Below are 12,942 nucleotides of genomic sequence, written 5' to 3'. Positions count from 1 at the left end.
ATGCCCCGTAGCTATGGTTAACTTTAATTAACTGCAGAATTACAATTCTCTTCAAGCTTATTTGCCACCTTTGTCCACTGCCCCTTACCTTTCCTTTGCCTGCTAAAAATCAAACCGATGGGGCTCCTAAGTGGCCTGACGCTTCAGAAATCCCGCCTGAGAAAAGCTTCTCCAGACTGCTCTTCAATTAAAGAAATCCACCAGGCTGGGCTCTGCCTACCTCTCACTCCTGATGACCGATTTCCACACTACCAGAGTGTCTCTGTTTGTACAGATCGGGGTATTCAGGCTCCTGTGACAGGATTTAATGTTGAACAGCCAGTAGTTTTTCCTTCTTGATAGCAGTTGCAATTCACACATGAATATTGCTTCTCTCCTTGTTAGGTTTAAAGTCAAATCTCTTGCATGTCTACGATTTTTTTTCCTCTGCCAGTCCTTAACCCACAACGTAAATCCCCCTATCGCTTGGTTTGGTCATAAAAAGCTGGCTGGTAACTGCATGCCTAAAAATAATTTAAAGCAGGATCAGTACAAATCCATACTCTAACTAAGGTATAGGTTGGATGCAATAATTAGCTCAAAACAGTCTTGCTCTGCATTATTCACCTACATTCACTACATAAGAACAGGACGTTCTGAGATTTTTAAGCAGCAGCATATCACTAGGGGGGGAAAATGGCATGTATATACAAAGGTATGGGCTGAAATAACAAATTTTGTGATGCAGAAGAATTAATCTGAGAACATAACCCCCAAACACAGGAGTATGCAGCTACACGAGAAAGCCAAGAGCCAGATGCACACTAAGCATACAGTTCTCAAGGCTTCTGCCATTGCAGTTAGCCTTTCCAGCAGGAATACAAATGAAGAAAGAGCAATTGGATACCAAATGCCATCCAGACTTTTGAAAAGTACCTCTTTGTGCATATATATCTAATTTTTGGAGGGTGGAGGAATCCTTACTGTTCAGTAAAACTCAGAGCTGATCCCTCTGACACTCTTACAGCTGGAAATCCCTGCGTTCTGCTGGTCAAACTGCAAAGCTGTGCTGCTGGGATTGTTCCGAGGTTGTTGTTGTTTTTTGTTTTTAAAAAATCTCTCCTCCATTTGAGTCATTGGAAAGGACAAAGTTCACATTAGGTTTGTTTGCCTTTTCTAGCTAGTGTGAGGCCCGCGTATTTACTTTGCCTGTTGATCACCTCACAGGTATTGCGCTGCTCCCCAGTCCCCACAAAACGCCAGTGTCACATCAAACAGTTAATTACACCAGGAATCACAAACGAGCCTCGCCAGAGGGAAAGCATTTCAATTCAGCGCTTTACAGGAAGCTTTCTCACCTGAAAACACAGCACACAACAGCTCAGATCACCAACCCAGTCCCCCAAAGCAAAAGCCAGTTCCCAGGCAGGGCAGCTCCCCACTGCCCCTTTTTGCGCCCTGCTCGGCTACAGCCCTGCCTCGCCAAGCCTCTGGCCAGCGTCGAGCTCGACAGCCACTTGTAAAAATCAGCTAAAAGTATTAACCACGTGATGCTGGGCTTTTTTGTTTTGCCTTTTTTTTGGGGGGGGGGAAAGAGGGCTTCGTTTCAAATCTCGAGCCTTACGGAAGGGCACAGGCAATGGACGCAGGCTGCATTGCAAAGGCTGCTTGCAGCTGGAGAGCTGGGGGTGGGGGGGGAGAGAAGGGAGGAGGAAATGAGATGCAGAAACAGTAAATAGAAAATGCTTAGTCAGCAACTGTTACTGCAACATTAAAGGTGAAATGCAAATAGGCACCGTGCCAAGATTTAGATAAGTTTGATAACACCATCAACATCATCGGCTCACTACACGTATGCGAAAGTGTGCGTACCAGTGCCACAATTATCACAAGGAACCAAAGGCTCTCGAGATAATGGAGACTTTTAAAAAGGCAGCACGGCACGCTCACGCTGCCGGAGCTCCGGGAAAAATAAAGCTTGCTACTCGAGAAGTATTAATATCAATTGAATTTATTACAATTTACTAAGCTCCAAGGCACATTACAGTGTTCTGTTAACTACAGAAATGTATAAAGGACAAACAGAGCATGTTTCTCATGTACAGCATTTTGCTCTACTGTTCAAAAGCATCCGTGCATCAATAAAAGCAAAAACAAAAAACACATGAAGATTAAAAACGTTCAGATCAATAGAAACAAACTGAAACATTTTCCTTACAAACTTGCAACAAAAAACACCCTCCCCCCAGAGCCACCCCACCGTTTTGCAAACAAAAAACGAAAACAAAAAAAATAAAGTGAGAGACTAACACTCAGGGCTTGTAAAACATAAGCTGTCACCATTTTTTGTAGCAATTTTTTTAGGCATCAACACTGGCCTTGGCAAAAAAAAAATTTTTTTTTTTGTATTTTTTTTTTGTGTTTTTCTTCTTCTTTCAGAGAAGTGCATACATTTACAAAAATACACACCAGCAGCAGGTAATCGCTAAGGGCTATTAACTTTGTACCTAGCCAACACACTGCCAAAGAAATGAGAACAGGTATTATGTAGTAACCAAACAATATTATATTCTGTTTAACAAAAACCAGCTCTATCCTTCAAATGAAGAAGAGTACATACCTTTGTTTCAAAATATAGAAACATACGACGAAAATAATGTCTATACATAAGACTAACTTTTGCAGTTTGTTATATTCACAATTCTACATCTTCAGGAGTCTGAAGGGATTGGATTTCCTATTCAAGGGTCTCTCTCCTTTTTCACTTTAACGTCCCCAGCTAAAATGGTAGCGATCTCGCCCTGCATGAAGGCCCAAGGCACATTGGAACCTACCAGGGGGCATTTCTCTCCGCTGGGGCAGTAGACCTCGCCCGTCGCCCCTTGGGCCTTGATGCTCTCTCTGGAACAAGGGAAGCAGAACTTGTGGCTGGGCACAGAGGGGCACTGAACAAAGTGGGTGTCCTCCAAGCGTTCGTGGCAAATGGTGCAGCACAGGGGCCCGCTGTTGGCCATGGGGGAGTCCGGAATGTTTTGGGGGTGCACTTGGTCCATGGCGGGGTGGGCGCTGGGGGGAGGAGGGGCCACTTGCAGGTTCATGTCCCCGTTGCGGGAGGCCAGGCGGCGCTGGCCCGGCACGGAGGCCGGCGACACGGGGCTGCTGCTGTTCCTGCGGGTGGACGTGGTGGAGTGCACCGAGCTGCCGTCCTTGGGCGAGTGGGCATTGCCCAGCGTGTCGGCCACCGACATGAGCGCGGCCATGGGGGACTGTCCGTTCTGGGGGGCGGACTCGGGCGGCGTGGTCCGGTTGGAGTGGGGCCCGAGGGGCGGCGGCGGGGGCGGCGGGGGGCCCCCGCCGTGCACCGCCCCGAAGCCCCCGGCCGACATGGTGAGCTTGAGCGCTTCGCTCTGGCTGGCCATCCACTGCTGCCGCTGCTGTTCGTCGCTCAGCTTCAGGGCCCCCTCGGCCGAGTCCGAGGGCTCAGGAGACGCCTTCCTCTTGCGCATGGCCCCGCCGCCACCGCCGCCGCCACCGCCAGGGCCCCTGGAGGCAGCGGCTGTGCCCTGAGCCCCGCCAGCCCCAGTCCCCGGTCGCGGGAGGCTCACCAGGGCCGTGGGCAGCATGGGGCAGCTGGCGTCCAGGTAGGGCTGCGGCAGCATGTCTGCACCCACCAGCTCCTTGAAGAAGCGCACCGACTCGGGCAGCAGGTCCCCCAGCAGCCGCCAGTCTCCAGAGCCGTGCTTCTTCTCGTACTCCAGGTACTTGAAGCCCGAGGAGAGGCCGCGGCCGAAGTCCTTCATGCAGTCCTGGTACATCTGCTTGGCCACGCCAGAAGCACTGGAGAAGACGGTGCCGGAGCCGCTGGGGTACTCGATGAAGAGCTTCAGCTCATAGTCCATGCCTGGCTTGGAGACGGCGTCGAAGGCGAAGACACGGCCGAGCAGGGCGTGATCCTTCTTGAAGCGCACCTCGTAGGGGGTGCAGCCGGCCAGCGTCAGCAGCGTGTCCCGCACGATCTTGGGCTTGCTGGCCCACTCCTCAGCCCGGTTCCTCAGGCTCTCGCTCAGCTCAGCCAGCGCCTCGGCATTGCGCTGCTTCTCCTTCAGCTCCCGCTCTTGGTCGCTGCTGGACACCGAGCCCGGCCGCTTGCCACAGGCCTCCGACGAGGAGCCACCGCCACCCCCGGCACCGCCACTGCCCCCGCCGCAGGTGCCCCCTTGGGAGGAAGCGGAGGGGGCCGGGGGCCCGCCACCGCCACGGCCACCCAGACCCCCGTGCGGTGGGGGCAGCGCCACGCCGGAGGCGGCGGGCCCGTTGAGCAGGGTCTGCGGCAGCAGGTTGGGGGGCACGTTCAGCTGGGCACCCGCAGCCCCCGGGGGCAGGCCAGACACCAGCCCACCGTGCGTGCCGCGGCGGGAGGAGGAGGACGACGACGAGGAGTTGGGGCTCTGCCGGTTGAGCTCCGGGGGCCCGTCCTCGGGAGGTTTGGGGAAGCCATTGGGGCCCCCCAGCCCGTTGGGCAGCCGGGCTCCGTGGCTGCCGCCCAGGCTGCCGGGTGGCGGCGGGTACTCGAAGCGGCTGCGCTGCTCGGCCGCCGCGGCGCTGAGCCCGTAGCGATCCAGGCTGGACTGGGCGAGCCCCGCCGAGGCCGCTTTGGAGGAGGCGTCCACATGGTTGAGCTGCTGCTGGGCCGCCGCCGCCGCCGCTTCCTTGGCGGAGAGGGGCACTGCCTTGACGCCCACCGGCGGCGGGGGCCCCGGGGAGCGCCCGTCCTGGAAGCAGCCGTGCGCCCGCTTGAGCTGCCGGGCCGTCTCGATGACGAACTCGATGCGATCGGCGCCCTCGTAGTTGACGCAGCCCCGGCACACGGGCTCGGTGAAGTCCCAGATCATGGCCCAGGGCATGCGGGGCAGGTCGCACAGGTAGCACGACTGCCGCCGGGACGACGACACCTGCGCGGCGGACATGGTGCCGCTGGCCGGGGCGCTGCTGCCGCTGCCGCCGGCGAAGGGGCTGGCTGGCTCGTCCCCCCCGGGCTGCTGCGGCGGGAGGGGGGGGGCTCCGTACCTGCTCCCGGTGCTCCCGGCGGCGCTGCGAGGGGCGGCGGGGGGCTCGCCCGCTCCTGAAGCGGCTCCCGCCGGGTCCCGCCGCCGGGCTGGGGAAGGGCTCGGCCGGCTCCTCCGGGGGGCCGGGCTGGGCTGGGGGGCGCCTTCTTCCTCCGAGCAGCCGCTTCCCTGCGCTCTCTAGCTCTCCGCCGCCGCTGCTCCTCCTCCGGGAGGAGGCGGAGGGAGGCGGGGGGGGGGTCACCTTCCACCCGCCGCGGCTGCCCGGCTCGCTCGCGGTCCGCCGGCTGCCGAGCGCCGCCGCCGCTGCTGCTGCTGCTGCTTCTGCTGCGGCTCGGCGGGGCTGGGGCGGCTCCTCCTGGTCCTGAGCGGCGACCCGGAGCGGGGGCGGCCGGGGGGCAGCGGCGGCAGCAGCGTGCCGGGCGGCGCCGCCTGCTCCGCACTCACATCCTCGCCGCTGCTCGCGGTCCGAGCGCGGGGTGCTGCTGCTGCGCGCCGCCGCGTGTGCCTGCCCTGCGCGCCCCCTCCTCCGCGCCGCGCTCCCCCCGCGCCGCCCTCCTCCTCCCCCCTTCCTCCTCCTCCTCCTCCTCCTCCTCCCCGCCGCTCTCCCGGCTCGGCTCGGCTCGGCTGAACCCGGGCGGGGCCCCCCGCGTCAGCGCCGAGCGCCCGCCCCCCGCTCCCTTCCCCCCCGGCCCCACTTGTTGCGCGGGGCGCGTGCCCGCCGGGCGCGCCCCCGCCTCTCCGTGCCCGGGCAGCACGTGCACGGCCCGGCGGCGTGCTGTGTGTGTGTGTGTGTGTGTGTATGGGGGGGGGGGGGTGTTGGTGTCCCCCCCCCGGCCGGGCGGGGTGTGTCTGAGCGGCGGGGGGACACTGGGTTTCCCCGGCGCTGTGCGCGCACACGCCTTCCTCCCTTCCCCCCCCACTCCTCCTCCTTTAAATGGCTCCTTTAACCCCCCCCCCCGGCAGCCCCGCTCCAAAAACAAAAGGCGCAGCCTTCCTCCCCCTCCTCCTCTTCCTCCCCCCCCCCCCCCCCAACAGCCGCAGCCGCCGCCCTGCGGGGCGGCCCGGCCTGGCACGGGGCTGCCTTTGCGTCACGGGCGCGCCCCCGAGCTGCCGCGGGGCCGCGCGCTCCGTGCACGGCGTGTGCGCGCCGCCGCCGCCTCCTCCCCAGCGCAGCGCCTGCGCCGCGCCCCCGCTGCCGGCTGCGGCGCCCCCCGGGGGGCTCCGGCGGTGGCGGCCCCGCAGCACCCCCGGGGGATGGCGAAACCCCCGAAGGTTGCAGGGGAAGCGGCGAGCACGGGGAGAGCGGGCTGGGAGCGAGCCCTGGGGGAGGAAGAGGAGCGGAGGGGGGGGGATTTCGCAGCGCCGCCACGGCTGCGGGCATCGCGGAGGCGCCTCCGGGCAAGGAAACGCCTTCGCTGCCAGCCGCTGCGCCCCAGCCGCGGCCGTGGGGTTGCTGTGCCGGGGTGGCTTGAGCTGAGCGAGCGGGCACATGCTCGCTGCGGTCAGCTCCTCGCACTGCCCCGCCTCGAGCTGCATGGGAGAAGCAGAAGTGGGCTGTGGAAAAGGTCGGCCCTGCGCTAAAAACTCAGGTTGCGAGAGCCGGGGCTGCGTCCTGAACGCCAGGATTGCGGGCTCGCAGAACATCCCGCCTGCCTTTCGCTCCGTGGGCTGCTCAAACCCAGCACAAACAACAAGGAGCTCGGTGTGCTCCGGCCGCCCCTCGCCCTGGCTCCTCGCTCCACTGAACCCTCCTGCAAGAAAGGCCTTTTTTGGTAACACTCACCTCCCAGGAACAGACTTCTTGGCTCACAAGAGCAGTCTTTATAGTGGGTGTAAATAATAATCACCTTAGATATAATCTAGCCTCAGCAAACCATTTACAGGTGCTGTCAACTCCCTTTATAGTTTGTGAATAGAGAAAGAGCAGAGATTAGCATCTGTGACCCGACCAAGCTGCCTTTACTTTTACTTGCAGGATACACAGTCGTGGAAATATGTTTGTTTTTCCGTAATGATTAAACCTCGATTTAAACTTTGGTCCCGGGCACGTACCGTGCCATTACGCAAGCAGCACTTAAGGCTGAAGTGTCAGCACGGCAACAATACGGCTAGCAGCGGCGGCGATCTCTGCGAGCTGATTGATGAAGAGAAGTGCAATGTAAATGCAAATAAATGCCACGCCGTGGCACCTTCACAGGGAACGAGTTGTCAGGATCAATCTCATCTGTTAGGGGAAAATAGATTGAACGGTGGCAACGTGACGGAGCTAAAACCCACGGCAGCGCGGCTCCTGCGGGGTAGCGGCACGCTCTGCTGCTCACCTTCCCTCTTCCCCGTCCTTCACCACACCGGCGGCGGGGCAGGGGCAATCCAGATCAGTCTCGCTGGATTTATACCGAACGTGGCTGGTGTTGATTTAGCTCTGAAATAATCCAGGAATTAAAATTACGTTTGGAGGAGGGAAAGAGGAAGCCCAAACAATGAAGCCATTCAGGTGCCTGATCTGGCTAAATGAAAGAAAGAAGCGGGCAAACAAAAAATAGCATGGGAGGGGGGAGAAAGGGGAAAAAGAAAAAAAAAAAAAGACAGTTGCTTGTTTAATAAGAGGGAGGAAGCACAAGGAGAGCTGGAGCTGGAGCAGCGAACAATTGATGCGTACGTATTGCTCTTTGCACAGAAAGGCGAGTCAGCACTTTGCATGGCGATCCCGCGCGGAGTGCCCGAAGTTTACGACCTGCCAGGAGTCCCACTGGACCCAGAATCTAATTTTCGCTATCAGAAGTAACATCTACTAACTCCTTCCTTTCAGTGCTAGGATAAAGACTGCCACCCAATAACCCCTTTCCCTTGATTCCTCTCACCCACTGTATTACAAACGGGCACAAGCATCTGCGTAACGTTAGGGCAGCAGGTGAAGCTTGGATTTGAGCGAAGGAGTCGGAATGATCATAGAAACATGGAGCATGTAAGTTGGCCAGCACCTTTTGTAGTCCAACTAGCAGAGGGTGCAATGCACCGTGAAGGAAAAAGGGCCAAAATCCACGGGCCTGGCCAAACCCCAGGTCTGCCAGGCTCTGCTCCGTGCCACCGCGCACGAGCGTCCCAAAACGCTGGGATTGCCATTGACCTCGATGCGAGAGTATTGCTGGCTATTGATCTGCAGCCCAGTGTTAATTACGCGGAATATAGGACAGGCCTGAAGTGCTCAAGCAGAAATAATTAGGAGCCCATGATCTGGGCAGTTTGGGCCTTGCCCTGAATGCTCCCAGCTTAACTCCTTCCTGCGTGCCTGCGGCATTGATGGGGGCAGCGGGCACAGCAGCTGCTCCGTCTGGAGGCGCTCACCTACAGAAACGGCTCCTTCCCCAGCAGCTTTGGTCAAAGCAGCAGCTACGGCTGGAAAAAAATGCAAGAACCAGAAGGGAAGAGCACTCCCAAGAGTGTGATTTACATGGATTTACCTCAGTACAGCAAATAAAATAAAATCCGTCACAATCAAATTACTGGCTTCAAAACAACGCAGAGATTAGCAATGAGCAGAGCACTTGGTGGTAAAGGGAGTGTGTTCAGCAAATGAAAACACAAACACTTCAGGAAGGAGTTGCAGAATTTTGTCAAATTAAAAGTTAAACAACATTGTCTTCTACCAGGAGCTGCCAGCAAGTGTCAAAACACCTAGTTACAAAGAATAGGAGTGTAATTACGTGTTTCTGTTTATCGTTTCAGTTCTCGTCTCATTATAATTCTGTTTTTTCCTACCATTCTTCAGGTAGTGAGCCTTGTTGACATACACAGAGCCGATCGCTTGCCTACCTAGGAATTCCTCCTTCCTTCCTTCCTCCCTCCCTCCCTTCCTCCTAACCTCAATCCCTTCCTTCCTTCCTTTCTCCATTCCTCCTCCTTTTTCTCCCTTCTTTTCCTTCCATCCTTCCTTACTCTCTCTTCGCTCTGCAGCACCAACACACTTCTCAAAGGACGCTGCCTGCTGTACCATCCAGTTTTGCTGTGGCTGTTGCCACAATTTTGCTTTCCACTCTTCCCGGCGTGCCTGCCCTGCGGCTGCACACCGAGGTAACTTCGCAACCCCACAGCCACCCAAATGCCCCATTTTTGCCCCAGAAAGCAGTTATGGCTTCTCCTTGAGACCCAGCCCAAGCGGATGTTCGTACAGCTGTCTCTATGGTTTTAAAACCTGTCTGCAAGCGCAGATTTCTGCATGTTAACCTTTGCCAAATCTTACAGTGCAAAGTAAGACACCTATAATGAATTCTGCTGGCTCCATGAGGGACTAAGGACTGGGTAGTATGTTTTGTGCCTGGATACGTAGAGGCTGGGTCCTCCGCTGTTGTTATTTTTACTTTATCCCTGGACTGTTTTCATCTTACATCCTGTGGACGTAGTAAACAATCAACAATAATGAATCAAGCGAATCAGTACATTTTTTTAAAGCTATTCCCACTGAGAGCCACTTGCACTTTCGTGACAGTTAAGAATCTGCCAAACATTAGCTTAGTTACCAGCAAGACAGGCTCCCCCCTCCCTTCACCCCATACACAGATTGTTTATCAAAACGTGCTGCCAAGAAAAATATCCCTGCTTTTGGCCTCCACCAGTGATTAATAACACTTGAGAACTGAACAAAACTTTACTGTGTTTTCCAAAAATGGGGGAGGTGGGAAGGAGGGGAAGCAAATTAAAAGAGAGAAGAAGGTGGGGGGGAGAGAGAGAGAGAGAAAGATAAAGAAAGAGGAAGAAAAGCAAGAAAGAAAGAAAGAAAGAAGGGAAGAAAGAATGGAAGAAAGAACAGAAGAAAGAAAAAAAGAGAATGAAAGAGAGAAGGAGAGAGAAGGAGAAAGAGAGAGAGAGAAAGAGAGAGAGAGAAAAGGAAAAGAAAGAAAAAGGAAAGGAAGGAAAGAAGGAAGGAAGGAAGAGAGGGAGGAAGGGAGGAGGAGAAGCCAAAGCCTGCAAAGTTATTTCACAGGGCACAACCTGCTTTTCCTCTGTAACTAGGCCATCTGAAAAGACCTGAGCCACTTTTTCTCCAGGAGCACGTTATAAATGCTGCTTGCCATTGCTACTGACCGCAGTATGTTACGGCCGCAGGACAAGGGTGAGAACAGAAGGGAGGGGAAGGCAGTTCCTTTTATTAGGACATATCAAGATGAGCTATGGGGGGAAACGGGGAGGAAAAAAAAGATCATTTACTTTCTTTGCAAAGACTGTTGGTAAAATTCCTAAGGGAGACTAAGTGCCAAAATTAACTGTCTTGGCGTATTACTTTTAGACACTACTGCCTGGGTGAATTAAGTCAAGTCTTTAAGCAGCAGACAAAGATAGCTGCGAGCTGAAAAAGAGGCACTACATTTCCTTGTTTTGTGGTGAATCTCACAAATTTGTGGAGATTGTCTTTGCTCCAGGGTTTTTCATCTCTCTCTCTCTCTCCTCCTGGGCTATTTTTACTATTTTCTGTTTGGCATTATAGATGTGTTTTGCAACGGGAAGGCAAGGTAAGAAACAAGCAATTGTTAAGAAAAACAGGAAAAGTTAAAAAATAGAGGTGCATCCATGTGTACTGCATCTATTTATACGGATACGTACATCCGAGAGTACCCGTACACACACGTCGTGTAAGGTATTTTTCATGACTCCGTCCTCCAAAAGGCATTATTTAGTAAAAGATAATAAACAGCTCTTGAACAGTGGGATATAGACTAGTGAAAACAGTTTACTGAAATTAATGATGCTGGATTGAACCAAACCTTCCCTTTGGAATTAGTGCCAGACATAGTTTTCCTGAACCCTGTCCAACTGCCTGAGCGACAGACAATTTTCATTCTATTTGTGCTAAAGGCTTATGACTAGTGCTGGAAAATGAAGCCCTTGCCCTTGATCTCAGTGCAGATTAAAAAAAAAAAAAAAAAAAAGGCAGAACTGTGCCAATTTGTTTCCTCTGCCAATAGAAGCCCTTGTGCTTTGGGTAATGCAGAACAATAAAAAGTTCACATGAAAACTCTCCATTGAAAGGAAACCCACCAAGAGCCATGTATCTCTGCTACATTCATCAGCCAGCTTCCGAGATTCTCACAATGTCAGCAAAACGCAGAGGGTAAGGGCAGAAAATATTTACCAGCCAGCAATACCGTCTTCTTTTTCTATTCCACGCCTCGCTGCTATGCATTTGATGATGCCTGCTAAAAAATATTCCACTGTAAATTACCACGCTCTCCCTTCTGCTGCCACCGATCGCCCTGCTCTCAGGCTCTGCATGCAAATCCGGGGCTGCGCAGCCCCTGTTGTCAGAGCTAATTTTATTTCTGAAGGATGAAATCCGCATTTGACACACGCACCCGGAGTTATAAACAGTGGCTACACTGTACTGCTGTCAGCCAACTCCGCTCCGATTGCTTTTTCCTAGATTATTAATAAAATTAGGATCCCGAGCAGAAGGCGTTTGCTTTCATTGTACAGTCTGCACTTGTGACATGGTACATGTGGAAAATTTTGAGTGCGCCGCAGTGAATGGTCGGGGGGTGAGTTTGGAGCTTCCGCTAAGTACCTGGCGGGCTGCCACGGCCCAGGGATTCTGGGAACTGAACGGCTCCCAAGTACAAACTGCCAGCATTAAGCAGTCCTGACAGCTCTGCTCCTTCCACACTTGGCAGCAGTTCAAAGTGCTCTTTCATTTGAAAGGCTGGAAGGCTGCCATGTGCAATGCAGATTTGCTGTGCCTGCTCTCATAAGGAACTGATAAATGCCGTTGCTGTTGCCATGGGGACAGGAGGCTATCAGAATGGCCTTGTGATCTGCAGCCTCTCAGCTCTGCAGGGTTTTTTTTTCCTTTTTTTTTTTTTTTTCCTTTCCCTGAGATGGTGAAATAAATGTTCTAGAAAAGGTTAACTCTTGAAGGCCGGGCAGGAAGCGCTGGTTTGAAAGGACAGGGCGAGCCTCTGTGCGTGGCTCCCCCAGAGAGCTGGGAAGGAGATGAGCACGTACCTGTGCAGCTGGGGAGCCAGGCCAGGAGGGAGGATGAAGAGGAAGAGGAGGAGGAGAAGGAGGAGGAGGAGGAGAGACCTTCTCCCTGCCAGGTCTCTGCAGAATTCCCTCCCAGTTCAGGATCTCCCAGCATAATCACAGGGCCCTCCCCCTTTCCTCCCCGCAGTAGCCCCACGCACAGTTTTCAGATGGTGGCAAGGAATTAATTTGCCACGGGCTCTTGCGCCATGCCCGGTGCCTTTAGCTCTCATTAAGGGCGCTGGACAGCTAGCGGGATCAGACGCATTATGTGGGCTCCGTGTGTGGCTAATGGGAGTAAAGGGAACGAGCTGTGTGACATAAAACTGCATGTCTAAAAGAGATCTCGGTGACAATGCAAGTCCTGAGAGTGAATCTCAGCTCGTTCCCATCCCCTAGATTAAAATAAACGCAGCCGTGAGCTATGCACAGCCTGACTGAGCACAGAAATGAGCGTGCACATCTACTTCTGAACAAGCACAGATAAAAACACAGGTGGCAAATATTTTAGCCAGGATTCATACTTGCTTTCCTCTTTCTCTTTTCCACATGTCCTTTCTCCCTGGTGGCACTACAGCAATAACTCTGGGTTCCCTGAAGACCCCTTGCTGCAGCGGAGCACCGCTGTGACGAGGCGAAGCCTGGGCACGCCAGCAGGGCGGACACAACGGGCGCATCCCTGCCCTGTGAGCGCTGCAAGAGGTGGAGGCGGGCACACAGCCGTGTCCTCGGAGCAGATACGAAAGCAATAAGCATTTATAAGCAAAACCCAAGAAAGATAAAGCCTCGAGGGAATTTTGTTTATCTGCTGGAACGTTATCGGTTTCGAGGGCTTTGTTTAAAACTGGGAAAAATCAACAGCCCCCCCCAATGAACAAATTCCCCT

The 12,942-nt window shown here is 54.5% G+C and overlaps 1 protein-coding gene and 1 long non-coding RNA gene across 3 annotated transcripts; both read right to left on the bottom strand.

Annotated features, from left to right (window-relative positions):
- Positions 1-1,972: 1,972 nt before the first annotated feature.
- On the bottom strand, positions 1,973-5,728 carry IRF2BPL (interferon regulatory factor 2 binding protein like). Its single transcript, XM_038180056.2, has one exon. It carries the CDS (start codon positions 4,944-4,946, stop codon positions 2,721-2,723), a length of 2,226 nt encoding a protein of 741 aa, XP_038035984.1. The 5' UTR covers positions 4,947-5,728; the 3' UTR covers positions 1,973-2,720.
- Positions 5,729-6,985: 1,257 nt separating this feature from the next.
- LOC140002598 (uncharacterized) lies at positions 6,986-12,462 on the bottom strand. 2 transcript variants are annotated; one of them, XR_011809591.1, is made up of 2 exons: positions 12,039-12,462; positions 6,986-11,236 (listed from the first exon to the last, which is right to left on the bottom strand). It is a non-coding gene; the product is annotated as an uncharacterized lncRNA (long non-coding RNA). The 2 variants fall into 2 exon arrangements; XR_011809592.1 differs by having other exon boundaries at positions 6,986-11,233.
- Positions 12,463-12,942: the final 480 nt, after the last annotated feature.

This window comes from Anas platyrhynchos, chromosome 5, assembly GCF_047663525.1.
Source record: "Anas platyrhynchos isolate ZD024472 breed Pekin duck chromosome 5, IASCAAS_PekinDuck_T2T, whole genome shotgun sequence".
NCBI lineage: Eukaryota > Metazoa > Chordata > Aves > Anseriformes > Anatidae > Anas > Anas platyrhynchos.
The sequence above is the reverse complement of the archived record's forward strand: the minus strand, read 5'-3'. Positions and strand labels throughout refer to the sequence as shown.